Below are 26,067 nucleotides of genomic sequence, written 5' to 3'. Positions count from 1 at the left end.
AGGCAGAAAGATTGCTTGAGGCTAGGAGATTTAGATGAGCCTGAGCAACATAGCAAGGCCCTGTCTCTATAAGAAATTAAGATTTAAAAAAAATAGCCAGGTATGTGGTGCAGGCCTGTGGTCCTGAGAAACTCTGCAGGCTTAGGTGGGAGGATCGCTTGCGTGCAGGAGTTTGAGGGTGCATTAAGCTGTGATTGTACCAAAGCACTCCAGCCTAGGTGACAGGGTAAGACCCTGTCTATAAAATAAAAAATCTAAGTCATATTAGTGGGATATCTACTTTGAATTACCCTTGGAATATCACTGATGTCAACATGCAATGTAACAGTGATCTGACTCTTTCAAAGAGAATAGCAAATAAATGTGTGATAACACATTTCGTATTGCTGCTAGCGGTGATCTCCTTCAGTATTGAGCAACACAACATTGTGAATCAGATTTTGTAGTGGGTGCTTTCCATATGCTAGTTAACTTAAGCTTCAAAACAAATCTGCCAGGTCAGTATTATTCTCATGTTATTGGAAAGGAAATTGAAATTCTGAAACACAATAACCACAGCTAAAGTTTAAACTTGCAATTTTTTAAGTTAGAAAACTCCTAATCTTTCCAGTTTGCTTTACTAGATGCTGAAAAATGTCAAAGGAAACCAAAATCCTGACCCACTTTATTGTTTGATAATAATAAAACTCTGGGACACTGTATAGAATCACCAACTACCATAAACAAACAGCCTCCTGAAAATTTAGACAAATTACGTCAAGAAAACTTGAGAGACTTATCTCCACATAGCCAAGTAAATAAGTTCACGTGAGAGTAAACTCTGTCATTTTATTCCTTATTTAAGTTTAAAACAAACCATTTTCTTCTTGGTATCTCAGTATACTCATTGTCTTCCTTTCTTACTAGTTCTTTAGACCAGAAATCCCTATCTTATAGAGATATAAGCAGGAATGAATAAAAGCTTTGAGGAGAATACTATGTTACTCGTGAGACTAAGCCTTAAAGTTAATACAATTTTAGGACAATAGTCTTCAACTATGTGTTTCTCACCTATGTTTGTAACTCTAGTGGAAAAATATCTTTGAAGTCCATGGCAAAGCTTCATGCTCAGAGAAGAAATAAAGCCAGAGATGACGTCTTGTTCACTTTCATACCACAGGCTGTATTTTGCCAGCACTTACTAGTTTTCCTTGAATTAAAGTACATATACTACAACTGTTGCTCTCCATTTGATTTTCTCTTTGTAATAGATGAAAAAGCCTCACCTCAACCACTGTACTACTGGGCTAGTTTCTTAAAGCAGGGGTCGCGAGCCCACAGACCATGGACCAATAGTGTCCATGGCCTGTTAGAAACAAGGCTGCACAGCAGGAGGTGAGCAGCAGGTGAGTGAGCAAAGCTTCATCTGTATTTACTGTCACTCCCTATCACTCACACTACCACCTGAGTACCACCTGCTGTCAGATCAGCGGCAGCATTAGATGCTCATAGGAACACAAACTGTATTGTGAATTACACATGTGAGGGATCTAGGTTGCACGCTCCTTATGAGAATCTAATGTCTGATGATCTGACGTGGGGCTGCAGCCGTGATGCTAGAGCTGGGGAGTGGCTGCAAATAAAGATTAACATTAGCAGAGAGGTGTGACGGCACAGAGGCAATAATAAATCAATTGCTTGCAGACTCATGTCAAAACTCTGTCAGTGAATGGCAAGTGACAAGCTGCATCTGACGGCAGGCTTTATAGTGGAAAGTGAGTTGATGTACTTCAGTTGTACAGGTGCATTTGGTGCCTTTAAAAGTATGTTTGAGACAACTTCAAATCTCCATATGTTCTGGATTAAAGTTTCAAAGCCGAATATCCTGAAATTGCCACAAAAGCACTGAAAAGCCTGCTTCCGTTTCCAACATCCTATCTTAGTGAAGCAGGGTTTTCTGCAGTGACAGCAACCAAAGTGAGATTATGGAATAGACTGGACATAAGCAACACACTTCGGGTGTCACTGTCTCCCATCAGCCCCAGATGGAGCCATCTAGTTGCAGGAAACCAAGCTCAGAGCTCCCACTGATTCCACATAGTGAGTGGTATAATCTACATCATAATAAGTTGTATAATCATTTCATTATATATTACAGTATAATAATAATAGAAATAATGTGCACAATAAATGTCATGTGCTTGAATCATCCCCAGACCTTCTCCCATCCCTGGTCTGTGGAAAAATTGTCTTCCACAAAACTGGTCCCTGGTGCCAAAAAGGTTGGGAGCCACTGTCTTAAAGAAACAATGTTAAATGCAGAGTTGTCAGATCTCTGCATAATGTAAGCACCGAAATAATTCATCCAGACTAGTGGTATTTTAGGATACTTTTCTTTTTTTATACTGAGCTTGTCTGCATTGATTATATTATCTAAATAACTGGCAATTGTTTTACTTCGTTTTGTCAACAAAAGCACATCTTGAGAATCCAAAACATCTTTTGTTTCTAAAGCTGAAGAATCTTCAGTCATTTACCAGGTGACTAAGAGCACGGATAAGAATCGTTATGTCCTCTATTAGAACTGTGGGTGTCCCCTTCATAGATGGTAATAGTTACTTGAAATGTTTTATACAATTATGTTTTTAAAATAAATGGTCTTTCATTCTGTGGATGTTAGTTATCATAGAAATGGATTCTGTTCCCACAAAACAATTTGGAAACGTGGGCTGGGTGTGGTGGCTCACACCTGTAATCCCAGCACTTTGGGAAGCCAAAAATAACTACCAAAAATACAAAAACTAGCCAGGTGTGGTGGTGCATGCCGGTAGTCACAGCTTCTTAGGAGGCTGAGGAGGGAGAATCACTTGAACCCAGGAGGCAGAGGTTGCAGTGAGCCAAGCTTATGCCCCGCACTCCAGCCTGGGTGACAGAGGGAGATCTCTCTCCAAAACAAAAAACAAAAACAAAACAAAAAACCAGTGTGGAAACTCAGATTGGGAGCTCAGTCTTGTTAAATAACTGATAGCATCATTCAATTCTCTAGGGATGAAGAGCTGAGGATTTTTTTTTTTCTTTTTCCTCTTCTTTAAAAAAAAAAAAGAAAAAACAAAAGAAAAAAATCTAGCTGTTGACCTTGAAAATACCTTATTATTTTACTTTTGGAGATCAACTTTATAGGTGCAAGAATGATTTCAAACCCACACTTTTCAACCTGGGAAAAATGTTCTAAATATGGGACGGGGATGGAAAATTTGGAAACTCTAGAGCTCTGTCTGAAGCTATTTATTTCCTTTGTTTCTTCTATGTAAACCTTTAGGGTGAAAGTTAAAAACTAGGGCCAGGGGCTGAACCTGGCTACAGAAGTTCTGCACATTACCACTCTATTTTCTGACACCTCCTCTATTCATGAAATTAAATTATCCTTCTGGGATCTGAAGACTCTAGAACCTGAGACTTCTGCTTAAATCCATCTCTTAAACCTAATATGATAATTATTATTATTTTTTTTAGACAGAATCTCACTCTGTCACCCAGGGTGGAGTGCAGCTCGGCTCACTGCAACCTCCACCGCCTGGGTCCAAGCAATTGTCCTGCCTCAGCCTCCAAAGTAGCTGGTATTACAGGCATGAACCACCATGCCTGACTAATTTTTGTATTTTTAGTAGAGATGGGGTTTCACCATGTTGGCCATGCTGATCTCGAACTCCTGACCTCAAGTGATCCACCCACCTCAGCATCCCAAAGTGCTGGGATTACAGGTGTGAGCCACCATGCCCGGCCTAATATGAAAATTATTTTAGGTAAAATAGTAAAGGATGTAATCGTGACCTATTATTAATACTATGCAGGTATTTAACACAATGCCTGGCATGTAGTCATTACTCAATAAATCATAGCATATTAGCACTTGGTAATATCTTCTAGGCATTTGAGAAGTTCATCTTACCTTTTTCTAGTTTTCTGTAAAAATTTGTTTTTCAGAGACAGGCCTTGTTCTGTCACCCAGGCTGGAGTGCAGAAGCGTGACCATAGCTCATGTAACCTGGAACTCACAAGCCCAAGCGACCCTCCCACCTCAGCCTCTGTAGTAGCTAGGACTGCAGGTGCATGCTATCACAGCTGGCTTTTTTTTTTTTTTTAATTGGTAGAGATAGGATCTTACTATGTTGTCCACGCTGGTCTTGAACTCATTTATTCTAGTGATCTTCCCACTTCAGCCTCCCAAAGTGCTGGGACTACAAGTGTGAGCCACTGTACCAAGCCTAGACGACGTTCCTGTCACTACTTTATTCTCTATCATTAGAGAATGCCTACATTTAATTTTTTTAAAAACAAAATTTTCTGACCAAGCGCGGTGGCTCACGCCTGTAATTCCAGCACTTTAGGTTGGTGAAGCAGGCAGATAACGAGGTCAGGAGATCGAGACCATCCTGGCTAACACGGTAAAACCCCGTCTCTACTAAAAATACAAAAAATGAGCCAGGCGGGGTGGCGCGCGGCTGCAGTCCCAGCACATGCCTGTAATCCCAGCTACTCGGGAGGCTGAGGCAGGAGAATCGCTTGAACCCGGGAGGCAGAGGTTGCAGTGAGCCGAGATCGCGCCACTGCATTCCAGCCTGGGCGACAGAATGAGACACTGTCTGAAACAACAACAACAACAACAACAACAACAACAACAACAACAACAACAACAACAACAAACCCCACAAGATTTTCTTTAAATTACCTTGTCCAAAATGAGCTGCCTTGTGCACGGCTTGAACACCTGGGTATCCCAAGCTCCTACAGACGACCTGTCCAACACGCACTTCCCAGCGATCGTCACAAATTGTACCCCACTGGCCGCTGTGGAGTATCTCCACTCTCCCCTCGTGAGGGCCGCTCCCACCGACCAGTCGAACTTTCTGAAATGGAGCTGTAAAAAAAAAAAAAAAAAAAAAAAAAAGAAAGACAAGCAAGGACTAACTATGTACATATTGCTTTACAGCACTTTTTTTAACACAAAAAAATTTTAGCACATTTTCCAAATAAGTTCAACTGTTGGAATAAATATTAAACTTTCTAGCACCACCTATTGGTAAAGAGTTTAACTGCAAATATTGCAGCTTTAACAGCTGTTAAGAGCAAAATCCAATCTGTCTTACATGTAAGTTATATATATGAGGACACGTCAAAGATTATATTCCAACGACTTTGAATTTTAACAGACACAAGTTTACTGTCATAAAGATTTTTCATACCATTGAAAAATAAGAACTAAATGGTTCATCATTTTCTAGACATACAGACATACAAACTTAATGAACATAAAATGCAGAGATTTTCAATGGTATAGGAGGTCGAGGAACAGATATTTTAGAATATCATAAACACAAAAATAGGTGATCAAACTTCATATCTTTTACCACGGGAAACAAGGGAACTACAGTGACAACATTCATTTAGAAATAGCAAAGGATTTCCTTGTTGTGAGGTTCCTGGATTCTGTAACAAAGTTTTTTGTGTTTTTCTTTTTTGGAAAAAAATATTAATGAGATAAAAAATCAGACAATTTTGTTATTTTGAGAAATGATTCAAATAGTAAACTACAAAGAAATAAACTTTGTTTATAGCTATAAAAGTAATTTTGTTCCGTAATGTCTAATAAAAATGACTGTATGTACAATAAACTTTTGTAAAATCTTGATTATGCTACAGAAAGATTTACATAAATAAGAAATGGCTCTTTTCTATTTTTAAAAACCAATATATATGCACTTTGACCTACTGACAAATTAAATAAAATAGTGCAACAAATATTATAAGAGCAATTCACTTGGCATATGAAAAATCTCTCAACAGCCTGTATTATTCTGCTAAGAATTCGTTTAGAAAACTATTTGGCTAAAGAACAGAATAAAAGGCAGAGATGAAAAATATTTTTAAAAATTTAGTTAATACCAAATAAAAATAACAATATTTTCTAATAATCATAAAAACAAATTAATAAACGTAATTCTATTTAAGCAAAAGATATCTTTTCAAATATAAGTTTGAGGAATGCTGTATTATAAAAAAGCAAGATGTAATTTTCAAAACAAAAATATCTGTCTAATGTGAAAACGGAGTTTTAGGGAATGGCTTTTTGGAGCTCAATTAATTGAAGAAATATTCGGTAACTTCTTTTTCTCCAGTTTGAATTCATTTTGTTAGAATAGTAACCTAATAACATTTAAAGCTATTAGATTATTGTTCCAACAAATGTTTTTAACTTCTGCTTATTACTGTTGTAACAGTATTTTAATAACATTTAAAGTTATTAGATTACTCACAATTTCCTGTAATGAAACTGACTGACCTGAGCCATGCAGAGACATAAAAGGTGGCATGTTACTATATATATAATTATAATTATTCTCTTGATTCTTCCAAAATATAAGTCAGTGCTAAATACTGACCTAGTGTAAGCATGCCTGAGTGGATAAGCCCTTCTTCACTTAACAAGCGTAAGTTAAAAAATTTTAAAAAATGAAAATAATTTGTTATTATAGTATTTCAACTTTCATTTACTAGTAAAATTCCTGAGTGGCTCAATCATTTCCTGTAATTGCCTAAAGAAAATGAGAAAGAAAAATCCAAGAATAGATTGTGAGAAGCCTTTACATATTATAAACATGTTTTATTAACTAGTGTGACATCCAAATGTTTTTCTTATACAAGTCAAATATATCCAAACGTAATATATTTATCACGCATGCATGCTATGAAAAATCAGGCATATTCGAACATTTGATTCTATGAGCATCGTTGTCCTGTTGCCCAAACAAGTGTATGTAAGCATTCTCACTGCCCACTGTTTACCTCTTACTCCCTCCAAAATGTCATGAATGAGCCTTGCCTGCCCCGGAGCAGTGGTTCTCAAACAATAATATGCAGCAGAACAAGCTCCCAACAGCTAATGCTGTTGGTCCAGGGACCACACTTTGAGAACCACTAACCTAGATGATTGCAGTATATATTTAGAAGAGGAGACATACTACATCAGAAACAGATGGTGCTGCTGATATAATCCTTTGATCTCATTTACTGCAAAGAGAATGGCTGACTGTAAATTTCTGCCAAATTCCCTATGCTCAAGGGATCCTGAGAGAGGGAGTAGGTACCTCTATTCAAATACTTTTTTTTTTTTTTGAGACAGAGTCTTGTTGTCTCCCAGGCTGGAGGGCAGTGGCGCGATATCGGCTCACTGCAAGCTCCGCCTCCCAGTTCAAGCCATTCTCCTGCCTCAGCCTCCCGAGTAGCTGGGACTACAGGTGCCCACCACCTCGCCTGGCTAATTTTTTGTATTTTTTAGTACAGACGGGGTTTCACCGTGTTAGCCAGGATGGTCTTGATCTCCTGACCTCGTGATCCGCCCACCTCGGCCTCCCAAAGTGCTGGGATTACAGGCGTGAGCTACGGAGCCCGCCCCTCTATTCAAATTCTTTAGGGCCAAATATGTTTGGATATGCTGATCCATATCTGTCACCAGAAATATTTTTCAGTTACAAATAAACTATTGACATGTGACTGCACATTGCTAATCCTTGACCATTTCTGAAGTAATACAGAGGAAAGGAGTCTGAATAGGTCAGTAGACTCATTTGAGAGCTGGCTTCACCTACTATTCAACTGCTCTGTTTTGGTGATCTAGAAAAGTTCATTTTGTCATCAACCTTGATCATAGCATTTTCTCTGTAAGACTGAAGCATCAAAACTTCTCAGAAACTAGCTAACTCATTGTCATAAAGATGTAAAGAATGTCTATCGTTTCTCTGGCATCAAGCTAATATATTTAGTCAGACAGGGCTTTTTTTTTTCCATTTGGGTATTTTTATCTTGTATATAAAGATTTCAGAAGACATATATATATGTGTGTGTGTGCATGTGTGTGTGTGTGCGTGTGTGTGGGGTGTGTGTGTGTTTCTGGATAGCTGTTTCCTCTTTATTTGTGTAGACATTTTCTAGATTCAAATCAAATAAACACAGATAAGCATTGACTATGTGCCTAAACAATGATTCCATGTATTACTATTTTTTAATTGGTGAAAAAACAGAAACAGAAACTAACTTAAACGAAAACTAAAATAATAATGTATTTTAAGGACACTGGATGTTTCATAGAACCCAAGGATGAGATAATAGTTAGGTATCCGGAATAGCTGACCCAAACCCGAATCTGCTTAGGAGTCTCCAACTTGTACTCAACCTTCTTTCCATAGGTTGCTTTATTACTCTTTTTTCGTTGCAAGCTAGATATCTTTGCTCTGCTGTTCACTTGATAGAACATGTCTGTTAACAGCTCCTAAGTTTATATTTTACAGTTTCTTTCTCGATGACAGTCATGTCTCTTTCTCAGAGTCAGACTGACAGTTCTGACACTCACCTAACTTGACATTTTACAGCCTATTTTTTTAGTGATATATTCTAAAATATCCAGGGAAGTTCTTTTATGGCCTAGTTTGGGTCAAATGCCCATCTGTGGACTGGACAAACAGGCAGAGTCACTTGCATAAGCATGGCATTCCCAGAGTGAGAATGGAGAGGCATTTCCTTGTTGAAAGAGTTTTCAGCAGACAAAAAATCTTAAGTCCATTCCATAAAAGATATTTTAATAATCTTGGTGCATTTATGCAAATATTTGCTGTTTCTTTACAGAAAAAGTTTGGGAATCCCTGGTAGAATTACAAACATGGTAGACTAGAATGATAGAGGATTTCATGGGAATACTCTTGCCAAGTGACTTATGGAATAAATAAGGTCATGATTAATCTCTGCTCACCTTTCCAACCTAACCCTTGAGAAATTCTCCCCACCTGCATTGCTTTGTCTTTTTACTTTATATATAACTACTCACATTTTCCAAATAAGTCTCATTCTCCTTTATTTGTGGGGCTATGGTTCCTGTCTGGAGTGTTTTTTCTTCCCTTCCCACTTGCCCTCTCATTTCTACACTCTCAATCTCCAAATTTGGATTGGTTACTTGATAGCACTATTACAGATGCTACACCAGACCACAGTAAACTTGTTTGTTTTCCTCAGTAGACTGAAAGAAACCCCTTACAGTCATCTTTTCAGCATCTGACACAATGCAAGTTGTCACTTAGTAGTCACTTGATGAAGAGTTATGGCATGAATGAGTAAATGAATGAATGCTAAGCTTCTCTTGATACATGAACTGCATTACCCAGTGAGATTAAATTGGCAAATGCTTAAAATATCAAATCATAGAAGAAACTGAATTTAATATTTCATAAGTCTTTAGAGGGAATAGAACATAGTTTCTATGAGTAGAAACAGAAAAATCATGAAGGAAAGATTGATTTAACTGGCATAAACATAAGTGTTTTTGTGGAAAAAAAACCCATATGGCTGGCTACCGAGAGCCTCTCCAAATACGAGGGTTTGGTGGGAGGATGTGATCAGAGAAGCCTGAGACATTAGAAAATCTGATTTTGTCAGCTCAGTGAGCAGATCTATCTCTTAGAGGCAGACTAATGTTAAACAGAATCTTGGGACTAAATGTCAATTCAATTTACAATGAGAAATGTAATTGCCTCAAAAACTGGAATATTTGAATCTGCTTGACAAGGCCATTTTCTCCCCTTGGGCAATCTGCATGGGAAGCCAAATCACAGGCAGTGAACTCTTAGTTTAATTAATTTATTAATTTACAATGAGACTTAGCAGTGAGATTTTGCCTCTGGGACTGGCCAATGATCTTTGTTTAACACATTTTTCTTTATATATGTTAATACATTCAGTCAGGTTAAATGATTTGACATATCTACGGTGATTCATTGAATGTTCCTTCTATAGTTTAACTTTTTGAAGGCAATCTCACTATTCTTATGTCCCAGTTCTTTACATCTCTATGACAATGAGTTAGCTAGTTTCAGAGAAGTTTCAATCCTTTCTTTAGGAAAGAACTGGGACATAAGAACAGTACATACATATGTAGTAAATGCACAAAAACATGAATGGAAGGAAACTCCAGGATAAAGGTTTATCCTGGAAAGGAACACAGGTAGACATACTGGGACTTCAACTCTGTTCATAACATTGTATTTGTTTTAAAAATTTTTTTAAGTTTTTATTTAGAGACAAGGTCTCCCTGTGTCTCCCAGATTGAAGTGCTGTCGTGCAGTTGTAGCTCACTGCAGCCCCAAACTCCTGGACTCAAGTGATCCTCCTGCCTTGGCCTCCCAAGGTGATGTGATTACAGGTATTAGCCACTGCACCCAGCCAAAATTATATTTCTTAAAAAACAAATACTTGTAGTCAAGATGGTAAACGTGAACATTTCAAAGGTCCAAGTGGTACACATGACTGTGTATTAGCTATTTATTATAAATATTATTGCTTTTCTTTATTGTTGAAATATATTTTATCTAAAGAAGGAAACAACACATTCACAGCAGTGTTGACAGACCCATACCTGAATCCTGAACAAATTATTTAAAGTGTTCCATATACGAGTCTACCCTTAACAGTTAGAGAAAAGATACTACAAATCTATTAATCGCTGTTAGAAAGACAACATTTAAACTTGAAAAGTCAGGGAACATGTAAGGTCTTCTTTGCATGTGTTAATTACCACTACTCAGTGGAAAGAAATAACTGAAGTTAGAAATGACTTTTGACGAGCATAACAGTTATTATCCTATTGTTTACTCATAGTCATGATTTCTTTTTTGGATCATTTATTGGAATTAGGATTTAGGGATAAATTTATTACAATGGTAGTTATGATATTTGAGATGCAAACATAATACAGAAATTAAAAAAAAATCTGGTTGCAGTTTGACCTGAAAGTTCTCACAACGTGGCAAAATTCCTTTAAGAAGACAACTGATTCTTTAAGATAATTACCTTAATGAGATACTTAGCAAGGACATGTACAACCCAAATACCAGATACCTGAAGAAACTGAGTTAAATTTCTCTAGAAAATTTCTCTAGAAAAATAACATAACAGATTGTGTTACTTCTAAAGCCAGGGAGACAAGTATTTTGGAGATCCTGGGACAGAGGCAAGAGGAGATATTTTTGTAATATTTGAAGAGACAGGATTTCACCATGCAGCCTAGGCTGGTCTCCAGCTCCTGAGCTCAAGCGGTTTGCTTACTTTGGCCTCCCAAAATACTGGGATTACAGACATGAGCCATTGCACCTGGCCATAGGTGTAATTTGGCACAGTTTACTTAATGGTTCTAAATCCTCACGGGGAGAACACCAGAGTGATAGATTCCTTGTGGGGATTAAGTAAAGGAGGTATATAAAGTGCTTTTCAGAGTGTCTGGTACAGAGGGTTCATTCAACATATTATAGGTATTATTGATACTATTATTTGCTAAAAATTCAAATTTCTGGCCTAATGATGGGGAATAGGTGATGGGAGAACAAAAGTATCACATATTAAATAACAGTTTCTGAACTACTTTGTGCTTCAGAATCCCAAGGAGAACTTTCGGAAATCACATGTATCAAGACCACAGCACAAACTCCCTGAAATCAGAATATCTGTATGTCATGTCCAGGCATCTTTATATGATAAAAGCCTCACGAATCATTCTCATGTTCACAATATCCTGAGCCCAACTCCTAGAACAATACTAGAATACAAACGATCACTTAGAGAGTTACAAATCATTCGCATTATGGAATAATTAAACTAATACATGGCTGCCAAATAAGCAATCAGCAAGCCTATTTCTAAACATGATTGAACAAGATAGTGAGTAAATATCTTTTAGTGCCCTAGATCCTGCATTCTGAGATTCTTAAAGGAAATCTTGTCTTATCCACCATTTGGTAATTATCTCTTCGGGTTAGGCAACCAGTATATCTTATCTCTACACACAATAGCTTGTCAAGGGGAAAGCTCAGGATCAAAAGTAGAGACAGAAAGAGTTATTTTGAAGGAAAAAATGCGCCATTCTTTCTTAGCCATGGCTAGATGTTAAGATAATGCCACAAAACAAGAGCTGACTTCACAATGAATATAACATATCTAAAGAGAAAGAGAGAGCGAGGCTGAGTCCAAATGACTTACTTTGAACACCTGGATCCTGCTATGCCTGAAGCCATCTGTTGGAATTGTAGTTCTTAATTATGTAAAACAATAGACGCTATTTTGTGACTAAAGATGTTTCTGTTACTTTCCACTTAACAGTTCTTACAAATACCTCGATGGTGATTATTTGTCAAAGAATATTAGAAGTGATTGCCCAGGTCATCCTGTTTGTCATTAGTCCCATCACCATTGGTTATTGTCTATTTAAACTGCATTATTCTGGTAACTTTTATAATTTCATGAGACAATGTAAAAAAACATCACTGAAATGTAAATATACAATATTGACAATAAACAAAAGTGAAATTGTTCTCGTAACTATAAAAACACCAGAACACATCAAATTTATTTATGGTGCGATTTAGGCCCTCTTCTGTAACAAAGTTACAGAAAGACAGACAGAGAAAACTGAACTCATTCTGAAACAGTTCCAGCCGTGTGCTGCAGAGCTCCTGCCCACAGACACAAGATCAATTCTTGATGCCTTCCTATTATGTACTGAATTGTGTCGCTCCAATATTCGTATACTGAAGTCCTAAACCCCAATGTGACTGTGTTTAAAGATAGAGCCTGTATGGAGGTAATTCAGGTTCAGTTAGGTCATAAGGGCAGAATCCTAACTTGATAGGACAGGCGCCCTGTAGGAAGAGATAAAGTCACCAGGAGCTCAGTGCTCACACAGACACTGCCTCACGAAGTCGCAATGAGAAGGTGGCCGTCTGCAAGCCAAAGAGAAGCCTCAGGAGAAACCAATCCTGCCCCCAGCTTGATCATGGGCTTTTAATGTCCAGAACTGTGAGGAAATAAATGTCTATAATTAAAGCTACATCATCTGTGGTATTCTCTTCTGACAGCCCAAGCAGACTAAAAAGTTTTCTTTTTTTCACTTACGTTGTGTGTTTTTACTTGCAAAGGAGAAACAGCATACTTCAGTGCATATAAACTTAAAAATACAAGCTTCTTCTTTAATTTATAGGTGGAGTTAAGCTGCCATACTTGCTATGATGTGATTTGAACACACTGAAAATCCCTTTTCTGAAAATAACCACTTCGTCCCTAAAACACCTACTTTAAAGGCTGATTTTTATTTAAAAATGACACAAGTACTTACGAAGGACCTATTAGATGTTTTAATACATTAATAATAATAATAATACGTTTGTTAGCTTACACTCTGTGGTTGATAAAGCACATGTCCTTTTGGTGCAGAAATAGTATTTCTAGGTGCAGGTAATGTACTGGGTAACAGGACGAAGTGAGAATGCAACAGGAAAGAGTTTGAGGTGGAAGATGTTTTATAATAAAACAATCATTTTATAGGAGAAAATAAGTTTTGTTATAAATCATATGAAGTTTTTGTGAAAATATTGTACACAGAAACTGAATATTTGTATGCAGTTAAAGAGGTTTACTTGTCTTTTGAGCTTTCTAGGAAATAAAAATTCAGAATTACATAAAACATCATTAGGAAATGGGTCATTTTGCTAAATAATTCACATTAGAATTCCTTTATATAGGTCCCTAAAATACGTGAGGGTCCAATATTTTACTTTGGCATGGATTAAGCAGGATGTGAGTAAGAAGTAGAAAATGAAAATAACTACAGCGTCCAGGAAAGGATTAAGAGTCTGTAGGCTAAGCCGTAATGGGGGAATTTCTTGGAGACTCCATGTGAAACAAGCCAACTGTGCCGTTCTAGGAAATCTGGTCTTAAGATTCAGCTCAGGTTGGGTGCCGTGGCTCACGTCTGTAACCCCAGCACTTTGGGAGGTCAAGGCAGGCAGATCATTTGAGTTTATCAGTTAGAGACCAGCCTGGGCAAGATAGCAAAACCCCGTTCCCCACAAAAAAATTTAAAAAATAGCTGAGTGTGGTGACGTGTGCCTGTAGTTCCAGCTACCTGGGAGGCTGAGGTGGGAGGATCACTTGAGCCCAGGAGGCAAAGATGGCAGTGACCCAAGATCATGCCACTGCACTCCAGCCTGGGTCACAGAGAGAGACTATCCCCCAATACCCCCTAAAAAAGATTTACACCTTAAGGGCAGCACATTTCCAGAGACGATCGGCTGAGGGGGGCAAATTATAGGCTGTGAGCCTATACAGGAAAGTGCTTTAATTTGAGCAAAATAAATAATCTTGTGTGAGTATCAGGCTAAATTTCTCACTGCAGAATAGGAAGCCTGGAGTCATTTCTTCAAAGGGCAGGAAAGCTACTTGGTACTCAGGCTATGGAGGAAAGGGAAGTGGAGTGTTGGACCTCTGCTTCATCTGCATTCCTGCACATAATTGCATAAATTTCCACTTTTGCTGCTGTGAAAAACGGGGCTGAAGTTTTTCCTTTTAATTGGGTATGGTGAGAGTGAGGCTGTGAGAGTTAGCTGGGATAGGGACTAAGCAGGACAAGTGCTAACTGCTGGATCCGTAATTGATTTAAATCTCTATTTCAAACGACAAAACATACACCGGCATATCCTGTTTTATTGGTCTTCACTTTATTGCACTTCACAGATCCCGCATATTTTACAAATTGAAAGTTTGTGGTAATTCTGTGTCCGGCAAGTCTGTCAGTGTCATTTTTCCAACAGCATGTGCTCACTGTATGTCTCTGTGTCACATTTTGCAAATTCTCACAGTATTTCAAACTTTTCCTTCGTTTCAAATGATTTTTTCTGCACCTACTTAGATAATCACTGTTTTTTATCTTTAAGTATATTAACATGATGACAAATTGATTTACTTCATTTTTTTAAAACTTTTATATTAGGTTCAGGCATACCTGTGCGTGTTGGTTATATAGGTAAATTGTGTGTCGCGGCAATTTGGTGTACACAGATTATTTTGTCATCAAGGTAATAAGCATAGCAGCTGACAGCTTTTCAATCCTCACCCTCCTCCCACCTTCCACCCTCAAGTAGACCCCATTGTCTGTTGTTCCCTTCTTTGTGTCCGTATCTACTCAAAGTTTAGTTCCCACTTATAGGTGAGAACATGAGGTATTTGGTTTTCTGCTTCTGTGTGTGTTTGCTAAGGATAATGGCCTCCACCTCCATCCATATTTCTTCAAAGAACATGACTCATTCTTATGTATGGCAGCATGGTATTCCATGGTGTATATGTACCACATTTTCTTTATCCAGTCTAGCAATGATGGGCATTTAGGTTGATTCCATGTCTTTGCTATTGTGAATAGTGCACTGATGAACATATTCAAGTATGTGTTTTTAATGGTAGAACGATTTCTATTCTTCTGGTATATACTCAGTAATGGGATTCCTGGGTCAAATGGTAATTCTGTTTCAAGTTCTTTGAAAAATCACCAAAGTGCTTTCCACAATGACTGAACTAATTTACATTTCCATGAGCAGACGATAAGCATTCTCTTTTCTCCAAACTCGTCAGCACAGCAGCTGTAATTTTTTGACTTTTTAATAAACAGCCATTCTGACCGGCGTGAGATGGTATCTCATTGCGCTTTTGGTTTGCATTTCTCTAATGATTAGTGATGTTGAACATTTTTTGCATATGCTCATTGGCCACATGTATGTCTTCCTTTGAAAATTGTCTGTTTGTGTCCTTTGCCCATTTTTTATCGAGTTTATTTTTTGCTTGTTAATTTAAGTGCCTTATAGATTCTGGATATTAGACATTTTTTGATACATAGTTTGCAAATATTTTCTTCCTTCTATGTATCTGTTTACTCTGTTGATAGTTTTTTTTTGTGGTACAGAAGCTCTCTAATTAGGACCCATTTGTCAATTTTTATTTTTGATGCAATTGCTTTTGGCATCTTCATCGTGAAATCTTTACCAGGTCCTACGTTCAGAATGGTATTTCATAGGTTATCTTCCAGAGTTTTTATAGTTTTAGGCTTTACTTTTAAGTCTTTAATCCGTCTTGAGTTGATTTTTATATATGGTGTAAGGAAAGTGTTCAGATTCAATCTTCTTCATATGGCTAATCAGTTATCCCAGCACCATTTATTGGAAAGGGAGTCCTTTTCCTATTGTTTGTTTTCATCGGCTTTGTCAAAGATCAGATGGTTGTAGGTGGTTGGCAACGTTTCTGGGTTCTCTATCCTGTTCCACTGGTGTATGTGTCTGTTTTGTACTAGTACCATGCTGTTTTTGTTCTGTACCCCTGTAGTATAGTTTGAAGTCAGGTACCATGGTATCTCCAGCTTTGTTCTTTTTCTTAAAATTGGCTTGGCTATTTGGGCTCTTGTTTTGTTCCATATACACTTTAAAATAAGTTTTTTTTTTTTTTCTAATTATGTGAAGAATGTCATTGGTAGTTTGAGAAGAATAGCATTGAATGTATAAATTGCTTTGGGCAGTGTGGCCATTTTAATGATACTGATTCTTCCTATCCATGAGCACGGAATGTTTTTCTATTTGTTTGTGTCATCTAGGATTTCTTGGAGCAGTGGTTTGTGGTTCTTCTTGCAGAAGTCCTTCACTTCTCTTTTTAGCTGTATACCTAGGAATTTTATTCTTTTTGTGGCAATTGTGAATGGGATTCCATTCCTGATTTGGCTCTCAGCTTGACTGTTATTGGTGTACAGGAATGCTAGTGATTTTTGTACACTGATTTTGTATCCTGAAACTTTGTTGAAGTTGTTTATCAGCTGAAAGAGCTTTTGGTCAAGACTATGGGGTTTTCTAGATTTAGAATCATGTTGTCTGCAAACAGAGATAGTTTGACTTTTTCTCTTCCTATTTTGATGCTGTGTATTTCTTTTTTTGTTTTGTTCTGTTTTTTTGAGACAGAGTCTCACTCTGTCACCCAGGCTGGAGTGCAGTGGCATGATCTTGGCTCACTGCAACCCCTGCCTCCCAGGTTCAAGTGATTCTCCTGCCTCAGCCCCCGAGTAGCTGGAACTACAGGCACCCACCACCACACTGGCTGATTTTTGTATTTTTAGTAGAGACGGGTTTTTGCCATTTGGCCAGGCTGGTCTGGAACTCCTTACCTCAGGTGATCTTCCCACCGCAGCCTCCCAAAGTAGATGCCCTATATTTCCTTATCTTGCCTGATTGCTCTGGCCAGGACTTCCAATACCATGCTGAACAGGAGGAGTGGAGTGGGCATCACTATCTTGTGCTGGTTTTCAAGGGGAATGTTTCCAGCTTTTGCCCATTTAATATGATGTCGCTGTGGGTTTTTCATAGATGGCTCTTATTATTTTGAGATATGTTCCTTTGACACCTGTTGTATTGAGAGTTTTTAACATGAAGAGGTGTTGAATTTTATCAGAAGCATTTGCTGTATCTATTGAGATCATCATGTAGTTTTTGTTTTTAGTTTTATGAGGTGAATCATATTTATTGATTTGCAAACTTTTCCATTATTAGTAAAATATGGGGAGATTAAAACAGTTTGTGGAAAAAAGCAATTAAAAGGTAAAAATCACAAAATATAAATTTTATTTCTCAACATAAGCTCCATCAAGTTCAAGACACTTTTATAGGTGATGATACTAGCCATTTAGTCCATCCCTAAAGACCTGAGGATCTTAAGAACTTAACTATATCAATGTTGTGATCTTCTCATTATTAAAAGAAGAAAAATTGGTGTCCTTTAAAAATATTTTGAGAGTGAAAAGCAAAAAGAAGTCAGAAGGAGCCAAATGAAGATTGTAAGGTAGATGCCCAATAATTTCCCATTGAAACTCTCCCAAAAATTGTCCTAGTTTGATGAGAGAAATGAGCAAGAGCATTGTCATGATGGAGACTCCCTGGAGAAGCTTTCCTGGGAGTTTATTGTTAAAACTTTGGATAACTTTCTCAAAATACTCTCATAGTAAGCCTAGGTTATCATTCTTTCGCCCTCCAGGAGTCAACAAGAAAAATCACTTGAGCATCCTCAAAAACTGTTGTGAGAACATTTGTTCTTGACTGGTCTGCTTTTGCTTTGACTGTAACACTTCTACCTCTTGGTAGCCATTGCTTTGATTATGCATTGTCTTCAGGATTATACTGGTAAATCCATGGTTTATCTTCTCCTATAATTCTTCAAATAAATGCCTCAAGAATCTTGACCCCACTTATTTAAGATATCCATTGAAAGCTCTGCTCTTGTCTGCAGCTGATCTGGACACAAAAGTTTTGGCATCCATCTAGAAAAAACTTTACTCAGCCAGGTGCGGTGGCTCATGCCTGTAATCCCAGGACTTTGGGAGGCCGAGGCAGGTGGATCATGAGGTCAGGAGATCGAGACCACAGTGAAACCCCATCTCTACTAAAAATACAAAAAAAAAATTAGCCGGGCGCGGTGGCGGGCGCCTGTAGTCCCAGCTACTCCGGAGGCTGAGGCAGGAGAATGGCGTGAACCCGGGAGGTGGAGCTTGCAGTGAGCTGAGATTGCGCCACTGCACTCCAGCCTGGGCAACATAGCGAGACTCCGTCTCAAAAAAAAAAAAAAAAAAAAAACTTTACTCAACCTTAATTTCTAAGTCACAGTTGTGCAAGCCAAACCAGTTGAGATGTCTGTGGTGTTGGCTGTTGTTCTGCTGTCTCAGTTCTTTTCAATTAAGGCACAAACAACATGAATTTTTTTCCTCACAAATTGATGTGGATAGTCAGCTGCTGCAGGCTTCATCTTCAACATTTTCTTATCCCTTTGTAAAACTGAGTTCTGTTTTTGTAAACTGCTGATTCCTTTGGGACATTGTGCCTATAAACTTTTCATCAAGTATCAGTGATTTCACCATTCTTCCAAAGAAGTTTCATCATAAATGTTATGTGTGTTCTTGGTTCCATTTTAGCAAAATTTATGTGGCTCTGATAGGGGCTCTTTTTAAATAGACACCTTATTGCCCTTAGTGCATCAAATTAGATTCTATTCAGACATATTATAACAAGCTAGCTTGTTTTAGTGCAGAATTTTTGAAATTCATGTATAGTGTTTTCATAATACATATTTTCCATGATTTTTTTGAAGACCCCTTGCATTTGTTATGGCAATAAATGATCTTTGAGATTACTACTGTGATTAGTTTGGGGGATCACAAACCATGCACATAAAAGATGGCAAACTTAGTCGATATATGTTGTGTGTATTCTGACTGCTCACCAACTGGCTGTTCCCCCTTCTGTCTCTCTTCCTCTCCTCAGGCATCCCTATTCCCTGAGACACAACAACATTGAAATTAGACAAATTAGTAACCTTAACAATGGCCTCTAAGTGTTCCAGTGAAAGGAAGAGTGGAACATCTCTCATTTAAATCAAAAGCTACACATGATTAACCTTAGCGAGAAAGGCATGTTGAAAGTCAAGATACACTGAAATTATGAAAGTTATCTAAGTTGTAAATGTGAGAAAAAGTTCTTGAAGGCAGTTAAAAGTGCCACTCCAGTAAACATAAAAATAATAAGAAAACAAATCACCTTATTGCCGATATAAAGTTTTAGTTAGTGGCCTTCATATATGATCAAAACAAGGATGACATTCACTTAAGACAAATCCAAGTCCAGAGCAAGGCGCTACCTCTCTTCAATTCTATGGAGGCTGAGAAAGGTGAGGGAACTGCAGGAGAAAAGTTGGAAGCTAGCAGAGGTTGGTTCATAAGGTTTAAGGAAAGAAGCCGTCTCCATAACAAAAGTACAAGGTGAATTAGCAAGTGTGGATATAGAAGCTTCAGAAAATTGTCCAGAAGATCTAGTTAGGATAATCGATGAAACTGACTACACTAAACAACAGATTTTCAATGTAGATGAAACAGCTTCTGTTGAAAAAGATGCCATCTATAACTTTCATACTTAGAGAGGAGAAGTTCATGCTTGACTTCAAAGCTTTAAAGTATAGGCTAATTCCCTTGTTAGGGGCTAATGCAGCTGGTGACTTTAAGTTGAAGGAAATGCTCATTTGCTATTCTGAAAATTCTAAGGCTCTTAAGAGTTATGCTAAATGTCCTCTCTCTGTGCTCTAGAAATATGACAACGAGGCCTGGGTGACAGCACGTCTGTTGACAGCATGGTTTACTAAATATTTTAATCTCACTGTTGAGATTTATTGCTCAGAAAAAAAATTACTGCTCATTGACAGTGCTCCTGGTCACACAAGAGCCCTGATGGAGATGGACAGAAAGACTGGTGTTGTTTTCATGCCTGCTAACACAATATCCATTGTGTAGCCCATGGATCAAGGATTAATTTTTACTTTCAAGTCTTATTATTTAAGAAATACATCTTGTAAGGCTGTAACTGCCATAGAGAGTGATTCCTCTGATGTGTCTGAGCAAAGTAAACTGAAAACTTTTGGAAAGGTTTCACAATCCTATACAGCATTAAAAGAATTTATAATTCATGAGAGAAGGTCAAAGTATTGAGGTTAACTGGAATTTGGAAGAAGTTGATTCCAACCGTCATGAATGACTGTGAGGGGTTCGAGACTTTAATGGAGAAAGTCACTACAGATGTGGTATAAATAATAAGAGAAGTAGAGAACTAGAGTTAGAAGTGGAGCCTGAGGATGTGGCTGAATTGCTGAAATCAATAAAACTTGAACGGATTAGGGGTTGCTTCTTACGGATGAGCAAAGAAAGTGGTTTCTTGAGATAAAACCTACTCCTGAAGGGAAGATGCTGTGAGCATTGTTGAGATGACAACAAAGGATTTAGAATATTATATAAATTTAGTTGACAAAGCAGCAGCAGAGTATGAGAGGACTGATTTTAATTTTGAAAGAAGTTCTAAAGTGGGTAAATGCTATCAAATAGCATCCATTGCATGCAGCAGAGAAATCTCTCATGAGGAGAAGACTCAGTCAACGTGGCATATTTCACTGTTGTCTTAGGAAATTGCCACAGCCACCCCCATCTTCAGCAACCATCACGCTGATTAGTAAGCAGCCACCAACACTGGAGCAAGACTCTCCAGCAGAAAATGATAACAACTTCCGGAAGGTTCAAAGGATTGTTAGCATTTTTTAGCAATAAAGTATTTTAAAAATTAAAGAACGTACATTATTTTAAAGACAAAATGCTATGCCACACTTAATAGACTCCAGTGTAGTGTAAATATAACTATTATATGCACTGGGAAACCAAAAAATTTGTCCGGCGTGTTTCATTGTGATAATTGCTTTTTTTTTGCCTTGGTCTGGAACTAAAACCACAATATGTCCACAGGATGCTTGTATTAGCTATACACTCTATTAAGGAACACATCTATTGTGTTAATGGAACGCTGCATTTTTTTTAAGAAGGAGTATTGCTCTGTCTCCAGGCTGGAGTGCAGTGGCACGATCTCGGGTCACTGCAACCTCTGCCTCCTGGGTTAAAGCGATTCTCCTGCCTCAGCCTCTCAAGTATTTGGGACTACAGGCATGCACAACCACACCCAGCTAAATTTTGTATTTTTAGTAGAGACAAGGTTTCACCATGTTGGCCAGGATTGTCTCAATCTCTTGACCTTGTGAGCCGTCCACCTTGGCCTCCCAAAGGGCTCGGATTACAGGTGTGAGCCACCACTAATTTGTGAACCCACAGAAAGCTCTAAACACCATGTAACTGTCAAGGATGAGCAGCATTTACCTAAGTTACCTGGAACCATCACTACTCAGGTACACTCAGTTCTGCTACCCCGTAACTAGTGCTACTAAGAAAGTACATTATGGAGTTAAAAAAAAAACACAATAAAAAAGAGAGACATTGTAGCAGCCAAATAATAGTGAAAAATGTTAAGGCTGAGCCAGTTACCGAAATACAGATAGAATATTAACAGGTAGCTCTACCCCAGGCGCACATAAGTAGCTCTCATTAGTGATAATGGAAGCTTTGTGAGCATTCCAGGAAGACTATGTTTCTGAGTAATATTCTTAGGAGGGAGACTAGAGGCAATAGCTGAAGTAGTTGTGAAGGTGGAAACATAAACATATAAAGAATAATTGAGAATGCTTATTTGGAATTCGATCTGCTGTAAGAATTTTTACCTCTTTAGCTATTCAAATTACTAGGCCCATTCTAGAAAACCAAACCGCTCATTACAAATTTCTTCCTTTTCTGCCTTTCTCTCTCTCTCTACCTATCTCTTTCTCTCTTCCCCCCCTTTCTCTTTGCACACCCACCACATGACATATCTGTGATATTTACACATAAAAATACATAACACTAGTGTGGGAATATTGGACAGAGTCATAAGGACTTTGGAGATTTAAAGACCTGGCTTTGAGCTTCCGTTCTTCTACTTATTAGCAGTAAGCCTCAGTTTATAATTCTAGAAATTGGGGTAATAGTCCTTCACCCAAATGCTCTTCTGAGGATTAATGTATAATCCACCAAAAACCCTACTGGGTTGGGAGTGGTGGCTCACACCTGTAATCCCAAGATTTTGGGAGGTTGAGGCAGGAGGATCGCTTGAGGCCAAGAGTTCATGACCAGCCTTGGCAATATAGTGAGATCCCATCTCTATTTGTTTTTTAAATAGCCAAGCCTGGTGATGTGTTCCTAGCTACTCAGGAGGCTGAGGTGGGAGGATCATTTAAGCCCAGGAGCTTAAAGCTGCAGGGAGCTACGGTCGTGCCACTGTAGTCCAGCCTGTGCAACAGAGCAAGACTCTGTCTCTTAAAAAAAGATAAAGGAAAGAAAAAAAAAAAAGCCCTTGCCTCACAGGCTTTACTTTGATCCAAAATGTTTTGGAAAAAACTAGTATTCATTTAAGATTGAGCTGATTCCTCGGTAAAAATCAAATGAAAAACAAATGGAGTTTTCCTATCATTGTTTGAGTTTTAGATAGGATACTCAAAATTCATATCCTAGTTGTAGTCTCATTGCACATGAGCAAAGAATGATGAGAAATACCACCAAACCACATATTGGTAATTGAGATATTTAGGACAGAGCCTCACACAAGTGTTATATTGTATGGCAGGAATCATTTTGCTTGACTGAAACATCACTCTTCCAAGTTAAGGTGAGAACACAGCAGACAATTCACTATGACTAGCATCAGAGCTTAGTGCAGGCTTCTTTTCTCTTCATTATGCATTTTTAAAGTTGATAAAATTTGTGCCATTTGTGCCAATAATTTGAACAGGGCATTCAGCATCCATTTTTTGTCTAAAGAGAGAAGAGAAGCCTTTCTTCCCTAAGTTGAAAAGTTTGGAAAAGTTTTTCACACTGAAAAATCTGTATTTAGCCTAGGATGTCAGATGACTTTTTAACTGAATCCCTGGAATTGTCTCCCAGCATCTCTGGGACTAAGGCCATCTTGTGGCTGATGTAGACCAAGGTCTGCTGAAGAAAGCTGCTCATACTCTACCTGACTTGCAGTGCAGAATGAGACAGCAGGTCTCATAAAATTAAACCAAGGAAAAAGAGATACAACTTATCTCTAGATGTTTGCATAAACTGGCTATTCAATGTTGCTAGCCTGCAATAGTCAGGAGTATCTGAACAAGTGGCTAATTCTTCTCTCCCTTTTATTTCTGGAGATTTTAGTGTCATGTAGGCATAAAACCAGAGTACCATTGACAACTCTAACTTGTTTCATCCTTTCTTGGAATTTTCTCATCAGCAGTGTCTTGGGTCCATGCTTTGTCCTTCAGAGACTGGACTTTTGTTTTATTAGCCTGACATTTTGTTCTGACCTCTGTTGACAGCTTCTGGCCCCTGGCATGCACTCTGTTTAGTAGCTTCTTTTATTTATAACTAATGCTCTTCTGCTCGACTCACACAAACTCATCGATTTGCGATCTGGTCACACTTGCATTGCTCTATCTAATATAAAATCTTCTCTTTTTCTCTAGCGTCTCTCTTTTTGCCATGACATTTACTCAGCTTCTTGCATTTTCATTTTGCTTTCACTCCTATTCTGACTATAGATTAAAAATGTCTGCATTATACCAGCGAGGAAAAGCTGTTCCAGTTGAGAGAGATCAGTGCGAAGCATACCTTACATCTTTAAAGGAGTTTACGATTTCACAGAGCATCTTCACACACACAATATCTTACTTGATCCTCACAACAACCCTGTGAGGTAGGTGTTAACATGTTCATTATACAAGGGTGGAAATGAAAATGCTGAGATATACATAGGCATACTATATAGAGTTCTACTAGAATCTTAATAGTATGAATCTTGGGTCTGTGTGTTAAAACGTAAAGGAAAGAAGAGTTCTGAAAATATAGTCTGTTGATCAGTAGAGAGAAATCAAAAATATAACACGTAATCCCATAAGAGCTTTTTAGAACAAAAGAATATTGGTATTCTTTTTCATGATCAAAATAGTTTTGTTTGAAATGACCAGGGAATATACGAAAAGTTTTATTTTTGGTTTAAATGCGTTGGATAAATTGCCCAAGCTCGACTTCACTTCAAAACATATATATATATATATATATTATATATATTATATATATATATAAATTATATATATCTATATATAAAACATATATTATATATATATGCTGTAATTTGGAAAATAAGAAGATGAGAAGGTAAACTAAGAATCAATTTTTTAAAAATATTCTAAGGAATTAAAAAATCTTTATCTCCTCTGTATACCTATCCAGCCCTGTTCTTCCCCCAATATAGCGTAGATGTATTGCAATTGCTTGTTCATTTGTCTACATCTCTCAGGGACAATTAGCTCTGTAAAACCAGAGACAACTACCTCTTATTAGCTGTTATGCCCAGCTCATGGAGGTACACAACGGACATGTGAATTAATGAATTAATGATTGAATGAATGGATTTTCTTCTATGACATCCCTATCTCTGGTTGAGAATAATGTTTGAATATAAAGAACTCGCATATTATAAGTACCCATGACAGTTCTCCTAGAACTCAATAAATTAAATTGTGTTCTAGACTCTAGGTGAATGGGTGTAGTCCAGCCTGTGCAACAGAGCGAGACTCTGTCTCTTAAAACAAGAAAAAGAAAAAAGAAAAAGCCCTTGACTCAGCCTTTACCTTGATCAGAAATGCTTTGGAAAAAGACCAGTATTCATTTAAGATTGAGCTGATTCCTCAGTAAAAATCAAATGAAAAACAAATGGATTTTTCCTATCATTGTTTGAGTTTTAGATAGGATACTTAAAATTCACACCCTAGTTGTAGTCTCATTGCGCATGAGCAAAGCATGATGAGAAAGAGCATAGGCCCAAACAGCACCAGGGACCAGGAGAGGAGGCCATGTGGAAGTCAGATACAACACGGGAGCCAAAGTCATTTGGAGGAGTCACAAAAGGATCTTGGAAGTCAGTTGCGCAGATGACTTGTCCAGAGGTGAAGGGCCTTTTAATGAGATGGTAGCAGAGATGTCCCGCCCAACCCACCTGATCTTAAAAGGGCCCCGCCCTAATATGATCAGTGAGTTGTACTGGTCCTGACACATATATAAAAGAGGAAATTAATTATTTTTATCATATTTAAAGAAAGCCTTAAAAATTTTTAAAAATGCTTATGAAAAAATTCAATATAAATTTTCACACACCAGAATTAACTAAAGATGTGGGGAATCAGGCACTTTCATACAAAATAAGTTTGTACAACCTTTTAGCAGCCATTTACAAGAATTTCATCAAATGGTAAAATGTATATAACCTTTGAACTATTGATTCTACTTCTAGCAAATTCCCTATTACAAAGTATTCTCACAAGATTATATGTGAGAGTGTTGAAGGTAGCATTGTTTATTAAAGTCTGACCAAAGCAAACAAAAATCATTTAGTGTTCAGGACTAGAGTAGTGAATGGCTATATTATGGTAATTATGGTATAGCTGAATAATAAAATAATGTGTAGCCATTGAGAGAAAAGAGGTAGAGCCATACATAATGATATGGACAGATGACTGACATATTAACATAAGCAAAAAGCGGAATATACCACATTAGATGTTTATGTATATCATTCTTTCTTTTTAAAGCATTATGCAGTTGTTACATCCTTTACATGAGGAGGGAGGGCATGGTGGAGAATGCAGAGGCTGTATGCAAACATCTCTCTTACTCCTTCCTCAAAGAAAGTATGTACATAAACTCCAAAATAG

At 37.7% G+C, this 26,067-nt stretch overlaps 1 protein-coding gene across 10 annotated transcripts in view; it reads right to left on the bottom strand.

Annotated features, from left to right (window-relative positions):
- Positions 1–26,067, bottom strand: part of MSR1 (macrophage scavenger receptor 1) — a 741,681-nt gene that overhangs the window by 76,546 nt on the left and 639,068 nt on the right. For all 10 annotated transcript variants that reach the window (XM_058442303.1, XM_058442300.1, XM_058442301.1 and 7 more), the window contains one exon: positions 4,709–4,897. In XM_058442303.1, the coding sequence (XP_058298286.1) occupies positions 4,709–4,897 (189 nt within the window). The remainder of the gene's footprint in view (positions 1–4,708; positions 4,898–26,067) is intronic.

The sequence above is a fragment of the Hylobates moloch genome, unplaced genomic scaffold (genome assembly GCF_009828535.3).
Source record: "Hylobates moloch isolate HMO894 unplaced genomic scaffold, HMol_V3 SCAFFOLD_8, whole genome shotgun sequence".
NCBI classification, from domain to species: domain Eukaryota; kingdom Metazoa; phylum Chordata; class Mammalia; order Primates; family Hylobatidae; genus Hylobates; species Hylobates moloch.
This window is presented reverse-complemented; position numbering and strand designations above follow the sequence as displayed.